The 27244-nt window shown below is 43.1% G+C and overlaps 1 protein-coding gene across 4 annotated transcripts in view; it reads left to right on the top strand.

Annotated features, from left to right (window-relative positions):
- Positions 1–6438: 6438 nt before the first annotated feature.
- flna (filamin A, alpha (actin binding protein 280)) overlaps positions 6439–27244 on the top strand; it is a 52977-nt gene continuing 32171 nt past the window's right edge. For all 4 annotated transcript variants that reach the window (XM_084367436.1, XM_084367438.1, XM_084367437.1 and 1 more), the window contains exons 1-2: positions 6439–6670; positions 15983–16463. In XM_084367436.1, the coding sequence (XP_084223562.1) occupies positions 16094–16463 (370 nt within the window). In that variant the 5' untranslated portion in view covers positions 6439–6670; positions 15983–16093. The remainder of the gene's footprint in view (positions 6671–15982; positions 16464–27244) is intronic.

The raw sequence follows: 27244 nt of genomic DNA on the forward strand, positions 1-27244 counted from the left end.
ACAAATTCAAGTTCAATACTCAGAAAAACTTATTTCAAGTTGACACCAAAATTCTGGATCAAATTTTGTGTGAACATCATTTCCAGTACCTGAACCTTTCTTTTCTTGGATCATGTGACAAACAAAATATAACCTGATAAGACTGAAAAATTAGCAAACCAATAAAAATAAAATTGCAGAATTGGACATTATTACGCATAAATTCCTTTTTTTTTCAAAGTGAAATATTTCAATGCTTTCAATCTAATGCATTTCAATTTCAACATTAAAGGTCCAGTCTATAGGATTTAGGAGGATCAATTAGCAGACATAATATCATAAATTATTCATAGTTTCATTAGTGTCCACTCTTAGAAATGTTGGTAGAACCTTTTATAATGGTTCAGCCTTTAACCCTTTCAGAGGGTTCTAACTAGAAAACATCATAGAGGGTTATCAGAATCAGAATCAGAATCCTTTTTATTGTCATCGCACAAATGTACAACGGAATTTTAGCAGCCTTGAGCTTGTGACCAGAGGGTTGCCAGTTCAAATCCCCAGACTGGCAGGATACATCTTGGTGGGGAAAGTGAAAGGCAGTGCTTGGTCCACCCTCATTACTACCAGGGCCTTTCGGCAAGGCCCTTAACCCCGACTGCTCCAGTGGAGCTGCTCAGTGGCTGGCAGATCAGACTGTGATTGTACTGGGCAGCTTCCAGGTGTGAATGTGTGACTGTGAATGTGGCCAGAGTGTTCCTGAATAAGAGCGCATCACTCTCAGCGAAGGCTAGCATTAAAAAAATCCAATTTCCACCATTAAAGGTATAGTTGGTAATCCTGTTCAGAAACACTTTTTGTTATACTGGGTGAAATGGTCTTTCCATCCTGAGAGTAGTCCATACATAATGTGTTCAGAAAAAGACTGAAATAAATCAGACCTCTGTGGCAGCTGCAGGCCTGTAAAAACTCTGACCAATCCCTCCCTCTCGGTCCGAGTTGAAAGAACCAATCAGATGCCTTCATGTCTTGTCCTGCCTGCACCCCCCTCTGTCCCCCCCTCCTCCCTGTGCGCACTCATCACGTGTCACCGTTGCCGGATATATTCAGCACACTGTATATGGAGTTAGCAGGAGATACACACTCCAGGTCAGAAGGTGGCGGTAATGCACACCTAAAAGTTGTTTGCCAACAGCCATAAAACAACAGAAGAAGAAGAAGAGTTAGCACAGTTAGCAAGAGACAACAATGTCAGAGGAAATGCAGCTAAAGTAGCACTTCCAGAAGTGATGCAGAGGTTGCTGTCTTTCTGTTGGACAGGTAATTAGTTGTTTTGCTTCGGGGGGATTTGTTATTTTCATGAAATATGTAATGTTAGCCAACTTAGCTACTTTTGTAGCTTGTATTAGCCCAATGCTAACGGCTCTCCTCTGCCCTGCTGACGACTGTCTGATGCGCGTTCAAGTTTGTGGGGGCGGGGCTTTGGACGGAGCACTGACGGGAGCATAGACTTATATACATAGACGCCGCATGACGTGCTGGAACGTAACCAGCGTCGCCGCCATATTGGATGGGTCTCCTCACTCTCGGCTAGCACCAGAGTCAATTGGAGTCAACGGAGAGCGCGCAAATATGCCGGTATTTTGTGCAGCTTACGGTTGCAATAACCGGCGTAGTATTGACACCAGATCACGTGGTATTACCTTCACAAGTAAGATTGAACAATAATTTTGGTTATTTTACCATTTATAACATTTTGTCATCGTAACTAACGTCACTGACGCGTAACGTTATTACAGCAGGAACTGGTACTCTCTCTCATTGTCTCTTGCTGTTTTGTTTTGTTGTTTCTTCACATTTTGAAGGTTTCCCAGTGATACAGGCTTGAGGAGGCAATGGGAAGTTGCTATAAAACGGGAGGATTTTGTTGTCAAGGGAAGCTGAAGACCTTTCTTGTCCTTTCTACCAGTGGACCTACCAGTGGACCTTTCTTTTTCACTCTCTGAAATCAACGTGTGTGTGTGTGTAAGAGAGAGAGAGAATAAATTCAAATGAACAATCAAACTTTTTTCTTTATTAAAATATAAAATGAATTGATTTATACATTTTTTCAATGCCATACCATGTGTCTTTGTTAAAGAGCATAATACAAAGTCTTTCAGCACAAAAGCATGTATTTTTAATGTGTGACAGCATCCTGTATCATAACTGAATCTCTGCCGTTTGTAACAAACGAAACCGTGTGAAAATCGGGTAAAAAATCGTGGAGTTGTGATTAATTCAGTCGAGGTTTACACCTTCCTCAGTAGAAGTAAATGCACTGGGGTCGCATTGGAGACCCAGCCAAGATGGCGGCCGCGCTGATACGTCCGCTCCAATAGGCAGCGTCAGTCAACGAGGTGTCTACGTAGAGAACAGGGGGGTGGAGCTTAGACGAGGTGCCACTTTCAAATCTTGCTAGCTCTCCAACATTACCAACTATACCTTTAAAGTCCTTAGCTAGACTAAGCTTACTGAACAAAAATATTAGATTTAACTTGCCTTGATTGAAGTTTTTTCATTTTCTGTCACTTCAATCCAGCCTCTATTATCAAACTATCTAGCAGAATTTCAGGTGCAGGACCAAACCTCAACCACACCCCTGTTTTTCTATTACTACCGTCCTTACTTTCTCCCCCTCTTTCATTCTCATATTCTGTGCCGGAACCAAGAGCACACAACATTGCTGCCACCCATACCTCCTAATCCAGCATCATCAACCATGTCCATCATCTTTTCAGAGACCAGTGGCATAGACAGCATAGCAGTCCAATAATGCACCAAGGAGGTCGCGGAATACGCAACAACTCTAACGATGCTGGTTGCAACATGTCCCAGTCCTGTTTCTCCATGTCCGCTCCTTCTGTGGTGGAGGCCACTCCCGCCCATCTTATCCTACGTTTCAAAATGTAATTAATATTCCAGCCTTGGCAACAGCAGTTCAAAACCACCCCAATCGAGCATTTGTGCAATTCCTCATCATGGGCTTCAAAGATAGTTTCGACCCCGGAATTTCAGGTTGACAGGTTACTCATCAGTTTCTCTTGAATACAAAAATGCAAGTATCACCCCCTTGGCATGCAACTACAAAATACTCCATAAGGAAATGCATCATCAATCTCTCAGCACCCCACAATCATATTCCCAGCATTAACAGCCTGATTCAGAGCAAAAACTTCTCTCTTCACTAAGCCACCATCAACCATGCCATAGCCCTCATCAGACGTGCCAGGAAAGGGTTATGGTTTTCAAAAGTGGACATCACCAGCGCCTCCAAGGTTCTCCCCATCCACCCTGACTTGTGGCGATTCATCGGTGTCTGCTGGCAAGGTCCACATTACTTTGCTGTTCCTCTGAATCACCCTTGACACAAACCTGCTTCAGGCCTCGCTCCCAAATTAAAATTTCAACCACATCACCCTTTTGATTTCCAATTTCCTTCTCGCACCATGCTGCACCAAAAATCAACTTCTCTCCCTCTTAGGCTGCATCAATAATATCCTCTGCATCATTCACCAAGGGCAGGCCTTCATCTCTCACCGACTATCAGTCGCTTCTTCTGTCCCATTGCTCTTGACCTCCATCTCTTTAGACAGCTCAGGCCGCGCCAAACTCCATCTCAACCTCCTTGCCAATTGGAATGGGGTCTTTTTCTTGTGCGAAGACCAACTGACTCAACAACATGACTTCCATCTGTACACTGATGCCGCTCCTTGTGACGGTTTAGGGGTCTTTACAACGGAAGATGGTTCACAGGCTAATGGCCACCTGAACTCACAAACGAATTCCAGGTCACAAATAAATCCTCATATACTCAGACAACCTCGCAGTTGTTAGCATAATCAACAAAGGTCGCTCCAATGCCCCATCACACGCCGTTCATGTGCCATCTAACCTGGCACTCTGTCACTCACCAATATCTTCTCTGTGCAGCTCACATTCCAGGTCATTTCAATGCCATCGCTGACTGTCTTCTCACTTCTCTATCCAAAAATTCAGAAGCTTGATCCCTCTTGCAAACAAACACCCAACACTGGTTCCTACATATTCGGCTCTGGCATTCAATCTGTAAATCCTGCCCTAATACCCCTGATCAACAATTGCCAGAACTCCATCATCAATAGCATTGCCACTCCAACCCTCTCTTCCTCCTGGTTAGCCTGGAACTGCCTTCACTACTTTAATCATCTGTGGGCTCTGGGCATCGAAACCCATGCTGTCAAAGTCTATCACAGTGGTATTAGCTTTTTTTCCAAACTCCTGACAGGCAGCCTCAGCCCAGCTCACAGCCAGCTTCAGATATCCTTACTCCTAAGAGGTCTTATAGGCCAAGAGCCAGCCCAAAATCCTCGCCGCTTTCTACTCACTGTAGATATAGGATACTCTCACGTCGCTTGAACCTTAGAAACCATGTTCTTCCTTGCCTTCTTCGGTTTCCTCAGATGCTCTGAATTCACTGCCTCAACCCTTCCTCAGTGACACACCTGCATTTTTCTCAGATGATACCATGGTAAATAACGGAATGAACAAAAGCTAATCAATCTGGTCAACCCACTCCAGTCTTCTTCCTTAACGTTCAGAGTATAACCTAGGAAGATCCTCTCTTCATCTCTGAGTCTGGACCGGTGGTTAATCGTTTCTGGTTCCACCATCACATCCACCATGGTCTCTCCTTGCCCAGCATCTCTCCTGTCCACTACTATGGACACTCATTCAGAATCGGAGCCACTGCCTTGGCCTCCCACAATGGCATCCCAGAACATTTCATGCAAATGATGGGCCGATGGTCATCCTAAGCTTATCACCGTTACGTTCGTTCGGATCACAAAGACTCCAGATCTGCTCAATCTTGTCTTATGTATAATGTACGTTTTTGGGGGTCCTTCATGCTTGGGGTGCTATGGCAGATTCCCTTACGAAGCATTCCCCAATGCAACTCCATCATCAGAATCTACAATCATCCAGCCGCACTCATATACGTTTATAACGTATCTTGTCGATGGTGTGGTCCTTGCTAGTGAATTGAAGCGATCTTTCAGAGTTTCTGGAGCAGGACCACACCTCACCCGCTACCCTTCCATCTTTTCTATAAATACCCTCCAAATCCTCTCATCCTCTTTTGATCTCATATTCTGCACAGCAAAACCCAAACCTAACATCTACATATAAAAGTAACATTTTAAGAGCTGTGTCTTCAAAAGTGGGTTCTTTGAATGAAATGGTTCTTAATGGTCTTACACGAACTTTGAAGAATCCTTTATTTCCAAAAAAGGGTTGCCTAGAACAGACAAACCAAACACTGTCTGCAGAGGGGGCCTATTGCATTTTTGTATTTTTAGCATTTTTAACAGCCACTGTAAGATCCCCTACTCTAGAGGAAGAGGTAAGGAGGGGTATATTACGTTGGTTCCAACTTTACCACTAGATGCCACTAAATCCTACTGACTGGTCCTCAGTAGGATTGGAAGATTAGGGCCGCTGTGAAACTTTTTTTTCAATTTTCTCAGAGTTCTGACCAAATTTTCTGTGAAAAAAGCAGAATTTTTACTTTTTTCTCGGAATTATGAAATAAAGTCAGAATTCAAATAGTTATTTCAGCTTGGCCCTAATCCACTTCCATACTCATCTGACACTCAGCAAGACAATTTTTTTCTATAATGTGGAACTATTCATTTGAGGTAAGAGGTTTCTATCAACTCACAATCACAGACACAGAAGACACATTAAGAAAAATTTGCTTATAATGTAGTTACAGGGATATTCAGAATAATTTCCTAACCTCTCCATCATTCTATAAGCACCCCTTATATCATCCACTTTCACTTAAACCTCCCAAACCAATCCACCTTCACCTCACCCACCGCCTCCCCTCTTCTCCTCCACTGCCTCCATCCTCCCACCAGACTGATGAACTGTAAGTAGAGGGCACAGCTGAAGCCAAACATTCTTGTTTCCTGAGCCAATGCTCAGCTGGAGAGCTCTCAAACACACACACACGCGCACACACACACACACACCCCTCCCACTCCCATGTTCAGCAGACCAAAGTCTTAGAGAAACACAGCTCCCCATGTTCACATGTTTGAAATATAACTGATAAAAAAGAAAGAGATGTGAAGAGAAATGTGGGGGCCTACACCTCTCTCTCTCTCTCTCTCTCTCTCTCTCTCTCACACACACACACACACACACACACACACACACACACACACACACTGAAGATCAGGGTCTATCCACACACCCCCATGGTAAAAGAGAAAGAGGACGGGTGAGATAATGGCGATGCTCGGGCCGGTCACATCATACCTTTAAAATCCCGAAGGCGCGGTCATGACGTCACTCATGGAAAAAAAGGGAGGCAGAAAGCGAGACAGAGAGAGAGTAACACCCCCAGCACCTCTTATGCTTTACCCGTTTACCAATTAAGGCTGTCGTGGTGTTGGACAGAGAGAGAGAGGTCGAGGAGACGCAGATGTAGAGAGGGACCATCTCTTTCTTTCCTTTACGCCACCAGCACAACCAATACACCCATTTCCCCCCACCGGGACTGTGCGTGGGGAGGGAGGTCCGGGACCTCGGTGCAGCGCACAACATAGTCACTGTAAGTGACTGAGCGGACGGACGGACAGCTGAAGAGCACAACTACAACACACATGTAAGTTTGTCCCTCTGTGGACGTGCTGAGTGAGTGAGAGAGTGAGAGAGACAGACAGATGCTCCAGCTGTCACTGTGGGACACTTTCTTTCAGACGCTCTCTGTATGTTTGTGCGAGTTGAGTCGCTGTGCTGCGGTCCAGGCTGCGCGCTGTGAGCGGCTGTCATGAACTTTTCTGTCATGTATGATCATGTCCGTGAGTGTCTTTGGACCGGGGGCAGCGGGCAGCAGACAGCGACCGGGTCTGGGAGAGCTGGTCCCGGACGGTCCGCTGCTCTCACCGGGTGGGCTGCTGCTGCGTTGAGGCGCGCCACGCCTTACACTGTTGCTCTGTGGCTGCCGAACCGTCACACACGCTTTGGATCCGTCAGTGTGACGGGCTGACAGCGCGGCGGTCAGTCAGGACGTCACAGCAGTGATGTGAAGCTGCGCGGCGCTCCTCCATCAACCCATGTCACTTCAGTCCTACACATAAAGTTTGTTTAGGGCCAGTAGCGCACGAGCACGCTCCTCCGCGTGCACTGCAGCAGCGGCGGACTGAAGCATCTCGCCGGTGTTACAATTAGGGGCTCCACACCAAATAAGGTAATCCACGGACACTGACGACTCCGAGGCTTTGACCGGGGGGTGGGGGCGGGGTGCGGTGGGGGGTAGAGGAGAAGACGTTTGGACCCATATATACATATTTACTGATTCATTTTTGGGGCAGAAAACAGGCCATATCTTACACAATAGCTAGGGTGTATATATATTGGAGAAATATTTTTCAATCAAAGTAATAATATGCGTGACAAACTGCTTTATATGAAGAGCTGTAGAGCTGCAGACACCTGCAGATCTTGTTCTGCAGATAAAGATCATAACAGATATCATCGTGTTATAGTTTTTTCAGTGACAATGAAAGTTGTCACTGAAAAAATGATCAGACAACATAATATTTTTTTTTAAGCATGTGCAGCCTATAATATTTATAGTATATAGTATGTGTGTCTGTGTGGGATGGTAATGAGTGTGAGGGAGAACAGATCAGTCAGTGTCACCAGACTTTAGCTAACACACAGAAACCACATAGAATTACATATTTCTAAAACCAAGAATAATCTGTATTTGCTACATATGAGAGTACAAACAGTATTTTTTTAATCGTAGAGTGGACTAGGGTGGAAATATAAGGCATAAGAGACGATAACATGTCAGGATATAAATGTCCTGTGTTTCTTCGAAGGCACAGTGCACATTTTGTGACGTCCACTGTCCATCTCTGTTTTGCCATCAGAAAAAAAAAAAAAAAGGAGCGAAAAATATGTTCAGAAAAACACAGAACCATATAAGATCATATAAGGCTTTCTTGATCAGGAGTTACAGCATCACAGAGTACAGATACATACATACTTATAGAATAAACAAATAATTTAAATAGATATCTGTAAGTAGATACAGTATGTTGCTTGTTTTCACCTAATATTTGTTCCACAACAATCTACATCTTAGTGTTTTATCCATATGGCAGACGGCTGCCATATCTGGGAGGGGTGTGTGTTGGTTATCAAGGTAAAATATGGTGAAACATTTTTCCACAAATCACATAATTCATGCAGTAGAGGATTAAAAGCAACTTTAGGTAACGTGTGTATTCAAAGGATTTGTTCATAATGCAGCCTCGATCATTATAAAACCAGGACTGCTGGTATAATTGGTGTTTGTGTGATTGGACCAGTCACTGCATCATCTAAGACCTGTGATGTCATGAACATGGTTACAACACGGTTGTCCACGATAACCAGTCTCAAAGGAAGTAACGATGATATGTGTGACCTCATACGTCATCAGCTGAACCCCAAATAATTCACCTCTCTTTTAAATGGCGTTGATGATGAGACTGAAGACTGGAATGTGCCTCTTTTATCCTCACGGTGATGTAACCATTTGCTTCAACCTTTTCTGGGAGGTGATTTCATACTGATGTCATAACATTCCTTTACTCCCTCCATCTACAACACAGTTGAGAACAATGTGTTTTCAGATTGTAGGCTGGATGTTTACTGACTCTGTACGCCTGGCCAAAAAGTTTGACAGAGACTTGAATGACTTATTGCAGCTTCTTGGTTTCATAACACTTTTACATTAGAGATGTGGTGAGAACATGAGAAGAGAAAAGGAAGAGGGAGCTGGTATAGAAAGTATGAGTTGTCAACATGTAGACCAAACCTGTCCTTATTTGACACTTGTCTTGTTCTCACCCAGCAAGTGCCACCAAAAGACACACACACAGACACACACATGCACACACACACCCACACACTGTCTGCAGGAAATTCAGGGGAATGCCATAACTTTGCTGTAATCTGTGCATCTGACTCGCTCTCGCCCCAACACTCTTTGTGAACATCTCAAGTGGTTAGCTACCTTGCGTGCCATTGTTCATCGAATTGCCTTTGCTGAGTTCTGCTCTGGCTGACTTGTGGGTGACTGGGTGTGGTGAGTGATGATGAGAAGTGGTTTGCACTGCAGGCTGGTACTGTGGTAACAGTAGTGTGACTGGGAGGAGGGCCCGCATTCATCTCAATGATGAAACATTGTCGAATTTAATATCTGATACATACCACAGGCTGTCAATATTCTTAATAGTCATATTAGGCTAATTATCTGACATACACGATACATAATAATATAATCATCACACAGCATCACACTGTGTCTGCTCACTAAAACAAGAGTATTATTTCTCAAGCTCTACTTAATCCTACTTTACACAGAAATATTGAAGGAACATAAGTGCCAGTAAAGATATAATATATACAAATTCTGCATTAAAATGTCTAAGAACTAGACCTTTGTTATTTTGTTGAGTTATGTACTTCCATTATTATCTTTCCATCAATGTTCAAACCAGAGAAATCCACAAGTGTCCTCAAGGTTACAGCGTTTTCATTCGCTCGCCTGTCACTATAACATCCAGGAGAGAGTCAGAGAGAGAGCAAATAAGTCGGAGAACAAAACCAAACTTAACATGAGTGAAACTTAAACATTATCTTGTCCGTGAACATTGACCACAGTCATTTAGAGAACGGGATAATTTGTGTTTATTTGCATTGGAGTGTGTGTGTGTGTGCGTCCGTGTGTCTGTGTGTGTGTCTTTGTTTGTGTGTGAGGGTCTGTGTGTGTGTGTTTGGATCGAGGTGAACTTCTGAGTGAAGTCAGCACTCAGCAGAGACTCTGGTTCTCTCTCTTCTTCTTCCCCTCTCCTCTCTGTAACGTTATGTTCATGAAGTAAAGTACATTTCCCCTCCGGCTCCCCTCCAGTCAGCAGTCAACATTACAGAAACACCTGACAGTGGAGGTCACCTCCGCGGTTCACTGCTGCAGTCAGGTTGATAAACAGGAGTGAAGATAAATGCACTTTTTAATGCCAGAAGTTGAAAATTAATCTCTGAGCTCTCCTTCCATCGGTGAACTCCTCTGGATCAGAACAGAATCTGATGTGGCTCTGCACCTGACCCTGTCCTACGGATCTGGCTGAGCAACTGAACAAGGGCTCTGAACCACAGGAGAGACACCTAGTGGCAGACATTACTTAAATTTGCTCTCTTTAGGTTTCTTGTAGTTCTGTTGATACAGGATAAGAAGCCAACCCTGTTTTTGAAGCTTTGGCTATAGGCTGACTTAGCTTTATGTGAAATAACAGTACAAGATAAGGTCACAGCTCACCACTGGATTTGGCTCAGTTTCCTAAACTATAATAACACTGATGTCTTCTTTTAATTCTGGCTTGGTTTATGTTTTTTCAACCTTTGTTTTTCTACTTCATTCATGTTCTTTCCCGTCTTACATTAGTGACTTATTGATCCCATAGGTACCTGTTTGTTATCTGAGGTCCTCAACGGCAACCTGCTGTCTGTATCTCATCAAAACATGTGGGATCACTCCTTTTGTTATCAGTGATGGGAGAAGTATTAAGACCCTTTTACATAAGTTCAATTTTTAGCAAGTCAGCTAATATTACTGACCTTTCAACAGTAGTCCAGTTTGGCATCTGTCTGCAGCCTTTTGTTCAGCGAAGCTGACAACGACAGCTAAAAGCCATTCTGAGACTCTTGCCTCTTGCTCAGTCACTGTCTCTTTTTCTCTTCTTGGCTTCTTCATCCTCTCTGGTGTCTTTGCCTCTGTCATGATGTTCGTACAGGCTGCTGAGACCAGTTTCATTGCCAGGCTCTCCCGGCTCCAGTTCTGGTGGTCCTATAGTGGACCTGAAAACCGCCTCCTCCTCCTGGTGGTCCAAAGCTACCGTGATAGCGGTGTAAAAACCAACACTTCCTGGCAGTGCTCCAAGCAGATTCAGCAAGCAGGGCTACCTTGAAGCTGCAGTTACAGTTTGCTTTCAGGAAACTCTGTGAATTGAGGGAGAGCAGCCAGAGGACATCAGAGGGAAAAACAGCAACTTTTTGTCCACAAAATATGATCCAGTTTCAGCAAAATCACTAGTTGGCGTTGTGTTATGTACTGCCATAAAGAAGAAGAGGAATCTTTATTTGATTGCATATCATACACTGTTCGACATACTGAACCCTGCGTTTAACCCATCCTGGGGGAGCAGAGGGTAATGGTAGTGCCCAGGGACCAACTCCAGACCTGAGCCAGTGCCTTGGTCAAGGGCACTGACTGGAGAATGAACCTAGTGTGCATGTTTTGATAGTTGGGGAAGTACCTACAGTTAACCCCCGCAAGCACGGGGAGCACATGCATACTCCACACAGAAAGGCGCTGCCCCAGCAGGAACCTTCTTACTGTGAGGCAACAGTGCTAACCACTGCGCCACCGTGCTGCACAGTGTGAGGTGCTGTGATACTGTCCACTCACCATAAGTTACACAGTGCAGAAACAAGCGGTAGGAGATCAGAGTAGCTGAGACAGAGACACCATTCCCCCTATTACGAGACATTGTACCATTAAAATGATTTTGAATCTGTTATTTTAAGGTAAAATAGTTACACAATGTTGATTTAAGGGAAAACTTAACACTCCTTTCAAAGTGTTGCTATATGTTGTATTTGGATTAGATATCATTACTTAAGGTTAGAGAAGGTGATTCTGGAGAAAGACAATTGATTGTTGAGTCTCATTCCCAGGTTGCTTTCTTCAAATTTTGGGCCAAATCCCAACCCAGTATTTGTCAGTATTTGACAACTTGGGAATGAGACTTAACAATTAAATATCTGTCTCCAGATTCACCTTCCCTACCTTTAATGTTGTACTGTAATGATGTGCAACCTGTTTAAGGAACTTCTGGGGAGTTCAATTGTAAAGCACCATGTGCAAGCATCATATTTTACAAGTTCCTAATATGGTTTGCTTGTAAAATCTGTGAAGTAACCAGCAACTACAACTGTCAATTGTAGTTTAGTAGTGTACTCCACCATATTTCTCTCTGAAATGTAGTAGAGTACATTGGTGTTATATGGTATTTGTCCTAATAGCTACACTATTATCCCGAACGAGTTGACTTTACTAGAACATTGCATGGAAACAGGTTGCCTTAAACCACTTACATTTTTACACAAGGTGAAACTAACAAGTTTGTACAAACTTCGACACATAATTAAACATAGTAGACGTATTTAATTGACATTAGTATGCTTTACTCAAAATCATTACTTTACATATATTATCTCACTGCAGGAGTATAAGTTGTACTAAATAACTATATTAAGTTAAATAAACACTACATAAAATAATACACTTTAAAGATCTACTCTTTATTTCACACATCTTAACCATTAAGTTACTATAGAAGTCCGCTGAAGAGTTGACGCACCCCTTCCACCTGCTGATAGGTACTTTGTTCTAATACATGGGCATATTTTCACTTAGAAGGAGACGTGATTGGGTCACAACAGAATTCAATCATAACCTTTATCATGGTTAGTGATGTCTTCATTACTGTGCAACAAAAAAAATATTTGATTTATATTGAAATGTATTAAAGACATCAAGTTTCAATCATATATGTTTTTTTCAAACTATGAAAAAGACAGGTCTCAGTACAGCTTTTACTCTCATTTAACAATGCATGCTGGGAAGTCTGCTAATTTGCTGCGGCTCAGGCCCCTCCCTTCCTTACATAAACTTAACATGCTAAGTCATATGTGCTTAACATGATCATTGCACAGCACATCTCATCTGATTAGTGCAAACAACTAATTTGATTCACAAAACATAAAAGAATAGTTAATGAGCGCTCAAAAGTTTCATTTAAATTAAATCTGGGTTTACAGTGTAGGATGACAATTCAAAGACCAAAATATATAGTGCCTTAAATAATCACTAGAGGGAGCCAAATGACAAGCCAGAGAGATGGATTTGCTCTTCAGATCCTGAGGCACAGTAATGAGTCCTGCTCTCTCTGGTCCCGCCCCGTGTTTTGTCCCGTTTATTTGGTGAATTCCACTGAAACAATAGGCTGCTGCACAGGAATATTTCACCAGTTCACTCAGCTTACTCTCACTTACAGGCAACAGTTTGTGGTGCTTTCTGAAGTTATGTATGAGTTGAACAAATGGAAGATCCCTCAAAAGATTTCTGTTTGAACATATACATCCGTTTAAACATTAACGCTGTCTGCATCTGATGTGCCTTACTTGTCCTATCAACATATTCTGCTGCTCTTAATCAGCTCTGCTCTCCTGCTCTGCCTCAATCACTACCCGTGGTCATCATTAGCCTATATATTTAAATTATGACCAAAGCCTGTAAACTCTTGTGACACGTTCATGCTCTTCTACTGAAAGCTGAGAAATGGAACAAATTATACAGCTACAGGGACCAGAGCTCAATTGTCTAAATCTAAATCATGGACGTGAATGTAAAAGCACGTTGGTCCTAGTGTGTGTGTGTGTGTGTGTGTGCTTTACATTAATAGGGCCATTTTATTGGGGTGTTATTAAGGCTGGGGGCTCCAGGGTTGTTTGGGGGGGTGAGGGGCATTCTTCAGATTCTCCCCTGACCAGACACACACAAACACAGACACAAAGGCAAAGCATTCTTGATGGCTCCTGGCCACACTGTGGCTCCTGGCACCGAGCTCCTTATTTAGTCAAAAAAGCTGCAGTCACATCTCTTCCTCAGTTTTTACAGCGTCTACTGGTCTGTTACTCACAGCAAGAGAAGTCATTGAAAGACATGAACTTTTGTGTATGTTGTTGAGACTAGCATTTTTAAAAAAAAAGAGCTAGTCATATTAAGGGGACAGCTATATACTGTTGACCTTTTGTATCCTGACTTTTAATCCCTGGTATGAGTCAAGCTTCAACAATGCTGAATTAACCTACACTTCCCCTGATGCAACTCAACAGTATAAGACAGCTCAACTCATTCTGTCATGAGACCATACCAACCCCTTAAACACTATCTTTCAAACATGTTGCCCCCTGTTTATGACGCAGGCCTTCTGTCAAATATTTAGAATCTCAAGCCTAAAGGAGCCTTCAGACAGGAAAGTCGAGGTGATTGCTGCTCTTGTGAACATGCGCAGCTCTTTGCCTTTGCTGTTTCTGATGGTTCAGCTTGTTCAGTTTGATGCTCAATGTGTGGCCCAAACATCTCTCACTGATGCTGCCAATTCAAAATACGGGCAATGCGAGACGGCAGCTGCAGTGGTGACCAGTCATTGTGTGAAGTCATCTTAAGTCGAGATGTCCCCAGTGACATCACCAGGGTTACTTTTTTCACTTTGTGTTCAGACAGAACTTGATAGATGCACCATGTCTGCATTTAAAGTCAACAGAAAGACACTAGATGTGAGCCATAGAAGACATTATGCAGCTGTTTTCACAGGCTGTAGACTAAAATGAACATCATGTGTTAAATTGTCTGAGTGCCTTTAATTATTTCATTATAATATGTTTCCCAGGGGACCGACCTCTGGATTATAAAATGTGCCACCTCATCCCTTCTGTTGTGCTTTCACAGTCAACATATAACACATTGTCAAGACCGAACACAGATAAAGTCATACTACCCTGGAAGAGCTTTCAGTGGAAGTGGGCAAAACTACCAAGTGAATGTGCCCAACCATTACCCCGGTTACATGTTAAGAACATGGCTGCTGATATGAAATCCTCAATCTTGCGTCAGTACATCATATAGTGCATACTTGGTGTGTGATGTCATCCGGATGTTTGGTCAGTATAACAAACAGAGGAGGTAAGGCTAGTGTCATGACACTCAGTGATCCACACTGTAAACTCTTTAAAGAGGAGGCAGAAATTTAGGCTGCATACTCTGACAATAAGTACACTGTACATGGAAACACAAACAACTGCACAGAACAGTAGGGTTGAGGAAAGCTGTGTGCAGACCAACAGACACAAACAAACACAACTCTGTGACCTTATGAGGACTCACTGATGCTCATATCCCTCTGGATATCTCAAATATTTATTTCACGGCCTACTGGGACCCATGAACATGACCATTAGATGAGCTCATAGACTCACAGGGACCCTGAACATGGGCCCTTCATCTCTGTAGATCTGGTACAGTGTATCTTTGGTCCTCCGGCTCAGAAAAGAACACCCCTTTCTCCAAAAGCCACAACATTGTTGTAAGCAAGTACATCTATTTATATAGCAGTGAAAAACAAAACATAGAAATAAATTACACAAAGGCAAGTCCAAACAAATGGGTGTCACAGATGTTAAATTGACAGTTCAATCCAAAATGTAAACCAGGCATCATCTCCTCCCTCCACGCTGAGGGAAAGTCAGCTGAAGTAGCTGAAGACTTGTTATGAAACAGAAAAATAGATAATGACGGAATTTGAACTTTTGGGTTAACTAGAGCTTAAAGTCCACTGGGAGAGCGAGAGAGTGACACATGTTGATCACAGGACTGCCACAGGTGAGTGTTCCACTGCAGCTACCTGCAGCTGTTGGACCAGAACATCCTAAAGCACAGAGCAGGCCGGCTTCTGTCCATTTTCTTTTGTCTTTGTATGTATGTTTCAAGTAGCTGTGAGGTTGGATGAATGAGGCAGCGTCCAGTGTCTGGACAGTTGAACCGTTCTGTGAATGAATAGGTGTTCCATGTGTTGAGGATTGTGCTGATTGCAGCTTTACTCTGACATCTTTTACGATGGAGTGTCCGTGTAGTGTTAACTTGAGAGCCCATGAGGCGATCACTGGCATCCACAGTGACTCCCTTTTCTGCTCCCCGGTGCCATAACCGCCTACTTTCTCAGCAGAACCTCTATCTCCGGGCTCGGCTATAAGTCACCCTCTCATGTTCACTCCCCTCTTTCTTTTTCTTCCTCCTCAGACACAGACGAGCTCCAAAGCGAGAGAGAGAAAGAGGGAGCGGCCACGAAAAGTTGAGCAGACTCCACCCAGAAAACAGCCAGCGAACCGAGAGACAGTCGAGGCCATAAAAATGAGTGGTTCACACCCCCGGCTCCACCAGAGCGCCGCGCCCGCACCCAACGCTCTCTCCACGGACAAGGACGCAGAAATGCCCGCCACGGAGAAGGACCTGGCCGAGGATGCGCCGTGGAAGAAAATCCAGCAGAACACCTTCACCCGCTGGTGTAACGAGCACCTGAAATGCGTCAACAAGAGGATCGGCAACTTGCAGACGGACCTCGGCGACGGGCTGCGGCTCATCGGGCTCCTGGAGGTCCTGTCCCAGAAGAAGATGTGCAGAAAGTACAACCAGAGGCCCACCTTCCGCCAGATGCAGCTGGAGAACGTGTCGGTGGCTCTGGAGTTCCTGGACAAGGAGAACATTAAGCTGGTGTCCATCGGTGAGTCACATAAGTGTGTGCACACCGCACACACACACAATGCTGAGTGGAATGAATGAGTGGCAGGATGTGAGCTTTGGTTTGGCAGCTGTCCCTAACACACCTCCTCCTTCTCTTAGGTGCCCTCTCATCTCTTTAACTTGTTCTTTGTGTGCACTTGTGTGGTGCCAAGCATCAGACAGTGGGACTACAGAGATGGTGATAATGAAATGTGTGCCTGCAGGCTTCATTAGAGTGAAGCATGTTGGTGCTCAGTAAAATAATCGGGCACCTTTAAAAGTAAGAGTGGTGAGTCTCCCCTGTTCTCCTGTGAACGGTGTTGAACAAGTGTTCAGGAGAGTTGCTGCTGTTGCTAACATTACCAAGTGTGTGAGAGAGCAGGCGTCTCCCTGCTGCTTTGTCTCCGGCTGAGGAGGCAGTCCGACTGTGCAGAGGGGCCGCAGGTTCTCTGTTCCCCTGCCGCCTGAGCTGGGCTGGGCCGGTCTGAGCCAAACTCTGTGGGCCGGGATGTCATTCAGGCCTAGTACGATAGAGATGATCCTGTGCACGCGCACACACACACACACACACACACACACACACACACACACACACTGAGAGAGAGAGAGACACAGGGCTATTGTCTATACTCATGCCGTGCAGTGGGCCTGGGCTGGATCTCCACAGCATTCAGCAGGACTTGGCTCACGCTTGGTGACATAAAACTGTGTTTGATGGGCTTTGCCTACATTCAGCTGCCTGCTGCTCACAACACTGGTGATTCTGCAGTTGTTTATCAGACTGCGAGTGAATTAAAGTCATTTTCTGCTATGCTGTCATCCAAAGCTAGGAGAATATGGCCTTCAGGCATCTCTGTCCCCACAGAATGAATCACCTCACTGCAGGGAATGAGTGGCTCTCAGAGAGGCTCACAGGTCCTTGGTGGACATTTAATCTCACTGTTAATTCAATCCATTGGGTTGATTTCATAGGAATGAATAATCCTACCAGATGTTTTGCCCTCCCCACACCTGGACTGAAGAACACAACAACACTCCTCTCTGAGACCAACCTTCATCAACCGAGAGTCTATGGTCAGAGGGAAAAGAGTGTGTGTGAAGCAGACATGAGTGTGTCCCTGTCACCCCCTGTTGGGGGAACATCTGTCTCACTTCATGGTTTCCACACACATGGTACTGCTTTATGCTGCAGCCAACAGGTGAGGTGACAGTGCAGTTTGTGCCTCGTGTCAAATACTGTTTGTGCCCCAAACTTCATGGTAGCAGAGATGAAGAGGTGGGGCTGTTGTCACAGACCACCACATCAGCACAATCGCTAATCAGGGCAGCAGTTGGCAACATGAGACACCACTGCTGGTGTTCAGGGCACAGTACCAGGCATAAATGAGCCGTCCTAGTCAGCACTGTCTGTTCCTCCAGCTGACTCACCCTCATCCTAGCTGCTCCCCTTGAGTCATTTAATCTGAAGATGAGAGAGGAGCTGCCTTCCTCTTTTACTTCCTCCTTTCATTGCAGAAAATGGGCACACCCAGCAACCCTCACCACAAATTACCAAATTGCCATCACTGCTCAGCATGATGCACAAGCTCCCTCCCTCTTTCTTTGGTCTCAAGCTCTTGCTGTCTTTGTTTTGTAGACTTTAAACTCAGACTTTATTTTCACATTTTCTGCTCTTTAAGTCATTTATTTATTTTTTCTTTCTTTCATTTTGATTGATGCCTTTTAGGTTCTTTTCTGTTGGGTCTGGACACAACCACACCCTCTTTCACTTCTCATTTTGCTTCTATTTTACTTACTTGCTAAAAATGGACATGTATTGATAAGTAACAATGTAACACTGTCATGATGAGATACTTGAGACGAGCCAGTTTTTCTCTCATATACCACTCATGTCTGTATATATGAAGCTGGAGCTAGCAGCTGTTTAGCTTAGCATAAAGACAATTGACAGGGGAAAACATCTAGCCTGATTCTGCTAGAACCTCTAAAGTTCACCAATTACAATGTTGTATCTCATCTGTGTAATCCATGCACAAACCCAAGATTAATTTCTCAAGAACAAGTAAAACCACAACTTGACTTTTTAACACTTCAGTTTTTGTATGGAATAAGAAATGTAATACAAAGTGTTAATCAGTGAGCCTCAGAAGTGCTGTTGGGTGAATGTTGTTACCTTTTGGACAGAGCCAAGCTAGCAGTTTCTCCTATTTCCAGTCATTTTTCTAAACTAAGCTAACCAGCTCCTGGCTGCAGCTCACCGCGTCGGTGTTGTTCCTGGAACATCATAATTAATGTTCCTCAAAGACCATCATTGAAACTGACCAATCACGTTTTTTAGTGACTTTGGGGGAAAAGACTGGAAAAATACACACATGGGAGAAGTTATCTTTTTTAAGTGTTTAATGTTGTGAAAATCTGTTTTAACCCAAAACACGTTTTCCTAAAACTGACTAGGTATTTTTGTGACCTAGTCATAAGTATATTTTTTCCAGACCTAACCAGACATGTTTGTTACCTAGACCTGACCAAGTATATTTGTTCCCTAGGCCTCAACAAGTATATTTGTTCCCTAGACCTAACCAAGTATATTTGTTCCCTAGACCTCAACAAGTATATTTGTTCCCTAGACCTAACCAAGTATATTTGTTCCCTAGGCCTCAACAAGTATATTTTTGTTCCCTAGACCTCAACAAGTATATTTGTTCCCTAGACCTAACCAAGTATATTTGTTCCCTAGACCTCAACAAGTATATTTGTTCCCTAGACCTAACCAAGTATATTTGTTCCCTAGACCTAACCAAGTATATTTGTTCCCTAGACCTGACCAAGTATATTTGTTCCCTAGGCCTCAACAAGTATATTTGTTCCCTAGACTTAACCAAGTATATTTGTTCCCTAGACCTAACAAAGTATATTTGTTCCCCTAGACCTGACCGAGTATATTTGTTCCCTAGGCCTAACCAAACATTTTTGTTCCCTAGGCCTCAACAAGTATGTTTGTTCCCTAGACCTGACAAAGTATATTTGTTCCCCTAGACCTAACCTAGTAACTGAGTATATTTGTTCCCCTAGACCTAACCAAATATATTTGTTCTCTTTGTATATAACGCGTCATCACTTCACACAGCGGAATTTAGCGTGTTCACCCAGGTCTCACGTTTAGATCAAAGCCGAGCTGAGCTGAGGTGATTAAAAACCCGGGTCTACTGCAGAGTCATTTACCCAAGTGTAAATGCAGAGTTTACACATTCTCATTGCACACAAAAGCCTGATCTTAGTGGGTTTAAGTGGGATTTTTGACCAGTGGAAAAGGGGTATTAGTGAGAGTCCAGCACTTGACCAACTGAGCCACAACGGCTTGCTCGAAAATGCAGACTTAATCACTCTTTTGTAATTTGCAATGATGGTCCTGGAGCAACATTAATTCTGATGTTCCAGGAACAACACCAACATGAGTTGCAAAGCTATGGCATCAAAACAATGTAATTGGTCAGTTGCATTGATGGTCCTAAACAACATGAATGATGATAAGAACAACACTAACAATATCACTGGCGATATCAGATACAACATAGCTTCATAATGCACAGACATGAGAGTGGTATCAGGCTTCTCGTCTATCTCTTGGCAAGAAGTATAAATAATAAATAATAAAGTATAAATAATAAAGTTACTCAAAATGTTAAACTATTTTTTAAAATGATAATTGAATATCAATTTAGTTGGCGATTAATTTTCTGTCAATTGACTCCTCAAATAACATACTCATTACACACTACACTCGACTGACTTTCTGTGGTCTGCTCAACCAGCTTTAACCACTGTGCCCTCACATGCCTCATTGGCATCACTGAGAGAAGGGTTAGTACTTGAAAATGGATCCACTGTAGTTACCATGTTGGATCTTTCATCAGACTGTGGAGTCAGAGAATGTCAACAGTTAACAAACTCAGCTCTACCCTGCAGTGCATCCAGCCACAGTGGCACTCTCCTTACATTCCCAGCAAGAACTGCAGTTTAATGAGGTTTCAACCCAACAGGTAATCTCTCTTTTTGTAGTTTTGACAAAATCCCACATGATCTGGCACTGGCAGCAGACACATGATTACTGATAAATCCACAGGCAGCTCACATGTATTGAGTTAGGAATGCTGTTAAAGGCCGGCAAGACTGCCATCTAGCAGGCAGAGGAGTAAATGAGGGGAGAGACACTGATGTACTACAGCACTGATCAAACAGGCTCACAATGTAGTGTGACTGAGTTTGCTGTGATTGTCAGACATTTTTAAATGTATGCGATCTTTAAGTCTTGAGATCTGTGAGGATGTTATTGTTGTTCATTTGTAGACACAGCTGATGTGCATATTCTGCTGTGCTCATCACACCCATGTTTGAACAAGCTCAATCAATTCACTTGGCTTCATCGTGTGTGTGTGTGTGTGTGTGTCTGTCTGTCTGTCTGTCTGTCTGTCTGTCTTGATGACTGTTTTATCAATCTAAAATGTGCTCTCTGTGCAGACGTTCAGTCTTTTGGCAGCTTCTGGTCCGCAGCATCTTTGCTCCAGTCTGTCAGTAGCCCACATTTTAAAACCCTTCATCAAATGTCTTTATCTGGACTTGACTGAGCCTGTGTGGAGTTTGGCGAAACAGTAAGATGGCAGCAATTATGCCAATCTCTTCCCGTCATCCAGGCAGGCAGGATGTGAAACAAACAGAGCTGTGGTGTAACTCTGTACCTGTCTTTGCCTGGGAGCAAAGACATGCAGGTTGAGACAGATGCCTGTGTGGCAACAACTGCTGTCTCCTCCTGTTACACTGTTACATAATAATGAAATGTGTTCTATATTACTGATACAAGAAGAAGATAAACGTGCTTATAGCATGTGCTGCTGTAGAACTAGCTCTTACTACATGTGCTGCTCATCTGAGTTTGTTTAAAGTGAGACCATGAGATGAAATAATATTAGATCCTTCCGCCTAGAACTGAAAAAGTTAATTCCTATGCAATAAATCACACTCGTGTCATTTCAGTACACTCAGACATTTTGATGCTTCAGTCTTACCTGACCCTTCTTTCTATCTTTCTTTCTTTTCATATAAGCACATATTGCACATAAGAAAAAAATACAAACAAGACCAGTGAAAAGAACCAGAATACATATAGTAAATAATGATGGAAGTTAAAAAAAACAATTACTTCAAAAAGAAATGTGGAAGAAGAGCCAAGAAACCCAGAAGGTCTTGTCAGCTGGTCCTCCTAAATCATAAACATAAAGTGACATAGTGTTGCTATGAAGAATTATCTTGTCAGGGCCCAGTTGCACCAACAGGGCTTACTCCTGGTCTTAAGCTAAGTCGGTCGTAAATTTGCGTTCTGAGTCCGACCTGACTGTTAACTGACTGGGCTTAAACCCTCTTCTCACTAAGACCAGGTGTAAATCTTGCACCTCGTCAGGAGCAAGCATAAAGTCAAAATTTAGGCTGTGTTATTTATAAAGTTTCCATTTACTCAAGAATTCACAAAATCAAAAAAATGGGAATTTGTTATTACATTGGGCTGTTTGGCAGCCAGCATGTTTTTGCTGGCTATACAGCTCTGTTAATTTTCTTGTAGCAATGTTCATGAAATTGTCTTCTTTTTTTTGTTTGAAACGCCTGTTCTTAACACTGGCCTGAACTTAGATTAACTTAGCAGTTTGGACCAGGCTTAGTCAAGACAAGTTGGTGTAACCCAGTCCACTGTGCTGAGACACCTACAGTATGAGGAGACTGGTTTGTGAGACGAACAGGAAATGTGTCGATTAAGAGAAACGGCTGAATAATCAGACAATTCCAAGGATACATTTTTTCTCCTGTGTGTGGGGTGAGGTGTTGGGTGTCAGTGTGAGTGGGTGGGAGAGACTCATTCACATCTGCACATGGACATGATTTTCACTTGTACATGTTTTTGTTTAAAATGGTCACACACACAGATTGAAGATACAGAACATCAATGTGTCACAGCCCCTGCCCAGCAACATCGACACTCAGACACTGAATACAAATCCCAAGACTGACTGCATCTCACCTCTTTGGCTTGTTGAGCACAATCTATGAAATGGTGAATGAATTAACAAATACCCGTCAGATCAAGTCACTACATCACATGGACACAAAAAATATTGTTAGTCATGGCTGAGAGACTGTGTGTGTCAGTGATATCACAGGCTACAGCATCAAATTGAATCTCATGTTTTCAGATAAACAAAATGAAAGTGCATGAGTTTGGGGTGAGATAACGGAGAGTTCAGCCACTCGGTGACGTCAAAATGGATCACTTCCTGCCAGCTCATTATCATTAGCGTAGCTTCCTGTATGTGCAGGTGAAGGGGGACTGTTTAATGGGATACTGAGGATTAGCAGAGTGTGCATTCCCATTCAGCTCAGTGGTATTCAGGCTGTTGCATTACATCAGAGTTGGAAACGTGCCCTAACAGCCCATGCCTCATGTTCAGACTGAACAAGCTGATTATAAAGCAGCATATTCTTTAACTAACTGGCAAAAGCCTGCAGTTGTTAAGTGAGATATTCCAATAAACTGGCCTCTGACATATAAACTACACTGACACCTTATGGTGTTATTGTAACAGCTTATTTTAAATGTTGAAAATCAAACCAAAGAAAAGTGCAGTCAAAGATCACAGTTTGTTTTACGCTTTGCTTATTGTCATGATATTACATGATTTTACCTACAATCAGACAGACTGGGTTCCAGTGTCAGAAAAGCGTCTGGAGGTGATCTGTTTTTCCAGACCTGAATCATTTCTCCCAGGCCAAGAACTATCAATTACTTGGAAACCCAAACTGTGCTCTTATGGTTGATTGTAGTTCAGATGTTTCCAGGAAGCAAACCGTTGATTAAAGCTGCGTGGTATTTATTAAACCCCCTCATTCACCATTTTAATGCGGTGCCAGTGTCCCCCTCTCACCCCACCAGTCTATGTCTGAGTCTGTTCCTTCTTGCCGCTCCCTGTTTTCCCATGTTTTTCATTTTTCTTCCTCTGCCTATCCCTTGTAACCTCATTCTTCTCATAGTTTTGTCTATCTGGTCTCCTCTCCCCAAATGAACATATCTCGGCCCATCCTCAGCGGGTGCTGTTGTCAGTGCGGGCTTTAAAAATGTATCACACAGCACTTTTCCTTGCCTTTTTTTCTCTTTTCTTTCTTGGCCCTCAACTTCCTGTCCTGCCTCCCTTCCCTCTCGCTGTCCTGTCCTCCCTCCTCCCACCTCCCTCTGCCTGTAACCAGAGCCCAGGGAATTGGAGGGCTGCCAGGATCCAGTTTGCTTCTGCCCTTTTATGGCTAAAAAACCAGGAGGAACTTTTTCCAGTGGAGGGAGTGAAGAGAGGGAGAGCAGAGGGAGGGAGGATGACTGGAAGGAGTAGAAAGGAAGAGGAGGAAGTGTAGTAGCTCCACTGTGGCTTGTTGCATGGAGTTAGAGGAGGGAGGAGGGAGGAGAGAGGGCTCCAGGTCATAGATTTTCAGCTCTGGGATGTTTAAGGGTGTGAGCTGAATTCATGTCAGCGTTGTAACATAATAAGCAAATGTTGTGTACATTCTTCTGTTTTTTTTTTTTTTTTTTCGTGCACACATAATAAGAGCAGTGTGGAATGTGTGACATTTCCTCAGTGTGTTCTGTCTGTCTTTTGGTCACTCCAACCACTCCCCCTTTTCCGTGTGTGTGTGTGTGTGTGTGTGTGTGTGTGTGTGTGTGTGTGTGTGTGTGTGTGTGTGTGTGTGTGTGTGTGTGTGTGTGTGTGTGTGTGTGTGTGTGTGTGTGTCCAGTCAAGCAGTGTAATGCGTTCCAATTACTAAATGAACACTACAATGAACAATTCCAGACATTTGTAATTACACTTTGCTATATATAAGTCATATAATATAATAATAATAATATAATGTAAGTCATCAAATATAGTTTAGGGGACATGTCAGGATATGATTACAAATACACATGCATTATTTGAGGCAATTTAGAAAACAAAGTGAAGTTGCTTTAAGTGGTTGAACATTTCAGGATTAGGACAAATACAATCAGACAAGTAAAATAACAAAACTTAAATGGAACAACATACCCAACAATAAAGATAAAAAACACAACAATGATAATAAAACATAAAGGACATGTTGCAAATGACATTAGCAATAAAAAGTATTTTAAATATTCTTTTCAAAAGTGATTTTAAAAGATGTCACTGACTGTCACCTTCAGTACTGAGCCAGGTCTTGCGAACAGCCAGCAGAGGATCTGAGACTGCACTGTGGTTTATAGGGGGTGAGCAATTCTGCAATATAACTGGGAGAGAAACCTTGAAGTGCTTTAAAGGTAATCAGTAAAGTCTACTGCAAAAGTGACCAGTTACCAGTGAAGAGAGGTTAAGGTAGGGCTGATTAGATCTTGTCCTCTAGTATTTCTTAAAAGCTGAAGGTGTGAGAAAGAAATTTGATTTAATGTCGAATACAATCAATTTGTAAAAAAATAATAATCAACTACATTTGGAACTTATGTAGGGCCATTGTCAGATGTTACACCCAGTTTTTAGCTGCAGGTTTGGCGTTTGTAGACAGAGGGCCAAGACCTCACTTTTAAAGCTGGACTGATTTCACATTTCTTTTCATGTAGCTGGAGAAATGTTTGGGACATTCAGCACTTTATTTCTGACAGACTAGGGCTTCTCATTGATGAAAATAGCCTACGTTGCTGGGACATAAATGTTACATATCATTTGCAAAACTGTTATACTGAATTTTATGCTTATGCATAATATGTCACAATAGCAGCATCATTGCACAGAACAACAAGAGGCCAAGAATGGAGCCTTGGGGAACACCACAGGTCAGAGGGGTCACAGAAGAGGAGCCATCACTGAAAAATTCTGTTTGATAAATAAAAGAAGATTTTAACTAGTCTGGTGCATTATCCCTACTGTAAACCCACTTTTCAAGGCAGTCCAATAGAAGCTTTAATGAGGCCAGTTTCAGGCTACGATGTGTACGGAAACCTGTTTGAAATCAGGTAAAGATATTATGATCATTCAAAACAAATCATCTCAAAGGTTTTTCCTTAAGTGGAAATTGAAAAATGAGGTCTAAAAGTAGCAGTCCAGTCCACTCTAGTTGTTGATCTCAATCTCAAGCGGTAAAGACCCGGTAACACAAGCAGGATCATATAATGGTCGATAGATTGTTGTCCTGACGGTCCTGCAATGTTTTGCATTCTATTATCATATTTTATATATATGAATTTAGGCATGTAACGTAAAGGATACTGTGAGCAATGGACAGGGTAGGGAGAGACCTCAGGACTATTCTTCGCCTTCCAAGATTTTAGGACTAATCTTCTCCAGATGTTGCAGTACAACCTGAATATTGTGCAGAGCCTCTCCTCCTGCTGTTGCTCTTCTCTGTGCCGCCACCTCCCCCTCCCTACCCGAGATGTGGGATCAGGTCAGGCTGTGGGTCAGGGTTTGCGATGATGTCATAGCGATGTCACTGGGGGGGGTGCAGCAACGAGCCAAATGGATGAATCATGGGAGTTTTTGGGGCAAAAAGAGCATCGACCACAGACACGCACACTCTCCATATGATAGCCTCCCGCTCTGTTCTCTCTCTCTCTCTCTCTCTCTCTATCACTCACTCTCACTCACTCTCACTCACTCTCTCACACACACACACACACACATGTACATGGGTATGAGTCAGCAGGCAGAGGGGGAGTCTGCGGCAGTGTGTGTCCGTATATGGGCTCCGTCAGGCTCTGTGTGCTGTGGTCTGTCGGGAATGCTGGCAGATTCCTTGCATGTTTAGTGGCTTTGTGTTTGAGAGGCATGAATCAAAGAGCAGCACATACACAGGCTCGTCTGCTGTTCAATCTGAGATGATGCACGCTGGATGGCAATACATTGTGAGAAGTGATGGTGGATTATACTGTTTACAACCTAGTTATAGCATAACATTTTATGTTGCTATATCTTGCTGTTGGCTTATTTTTATGTAGACACAACATAACTCAGGAATGTTAATAACTTCAGCCATTCAACAAAATTACTATCACTGAGCCATGGAATCAGTTAGCTGTAAGATTACATGTACCGTAGGTGTGTAATGTAAACAGTACTAAATCGTCATGTTACAGTTATTCATCTTACATGACCACAACTAGAAAACATTACCTCGCCATGCTTTAATTTTCATGTCATGCACACAAAGTGCCCAACCGTCAAAGCAGCTATGCTTATATCTTGAGGGGCGGCCATTGTTGTTTTCAACTAACTCTCGCTGGTCGTCACATCTACACGCCCGTAGCTGCCCGAAGGTGCTCCTAGGACTTTCTGACTGTTTGAACCACTGTGTGTTCAGACACAGGCACACAGCCTGAAGCGTGGACAGATGGATTCACATTATCAGGAGATCTTGCGAATCCAGCAGACTCACAAGCTAAGCCAAAACCAAGACAAAGTGAAAGTTTACCATTAGATGAACACTCTCTGTGGTCCTTTCATGTTGTGGTCCTGTTTGAGTGTGTGTGTGCTGTAGCAGCTGACAAGCCACTATGTGACACACCTCTACCTGCATTCCTGCTGCAAGTAGCAGCATGTGGTACACATGCATGCACCCATTCACATCATTCTACAGTCCAAATAACACTTCACAGCTGACGCTTTTATCTCTGTCTTTAGGCAACGTTTCTCTTCCCGTCTTTTCATTACACCGACTCTTCATGTCTCTCATGTCTCCTGCTTT

The sequence above is a fragment of the Pagrus pagrus genome, assembly GCF_965226575.1.
Source record: "Pagrus pagrus genome assembly, chromosome: 11".
Classification (NCBI taxonomy): domain Eukaryota; kingdom Metazoa; phylum Chordata; class Actinopteri; order Spariformes; family Sparidae; genus Pagrus; species Pagrus pagrus.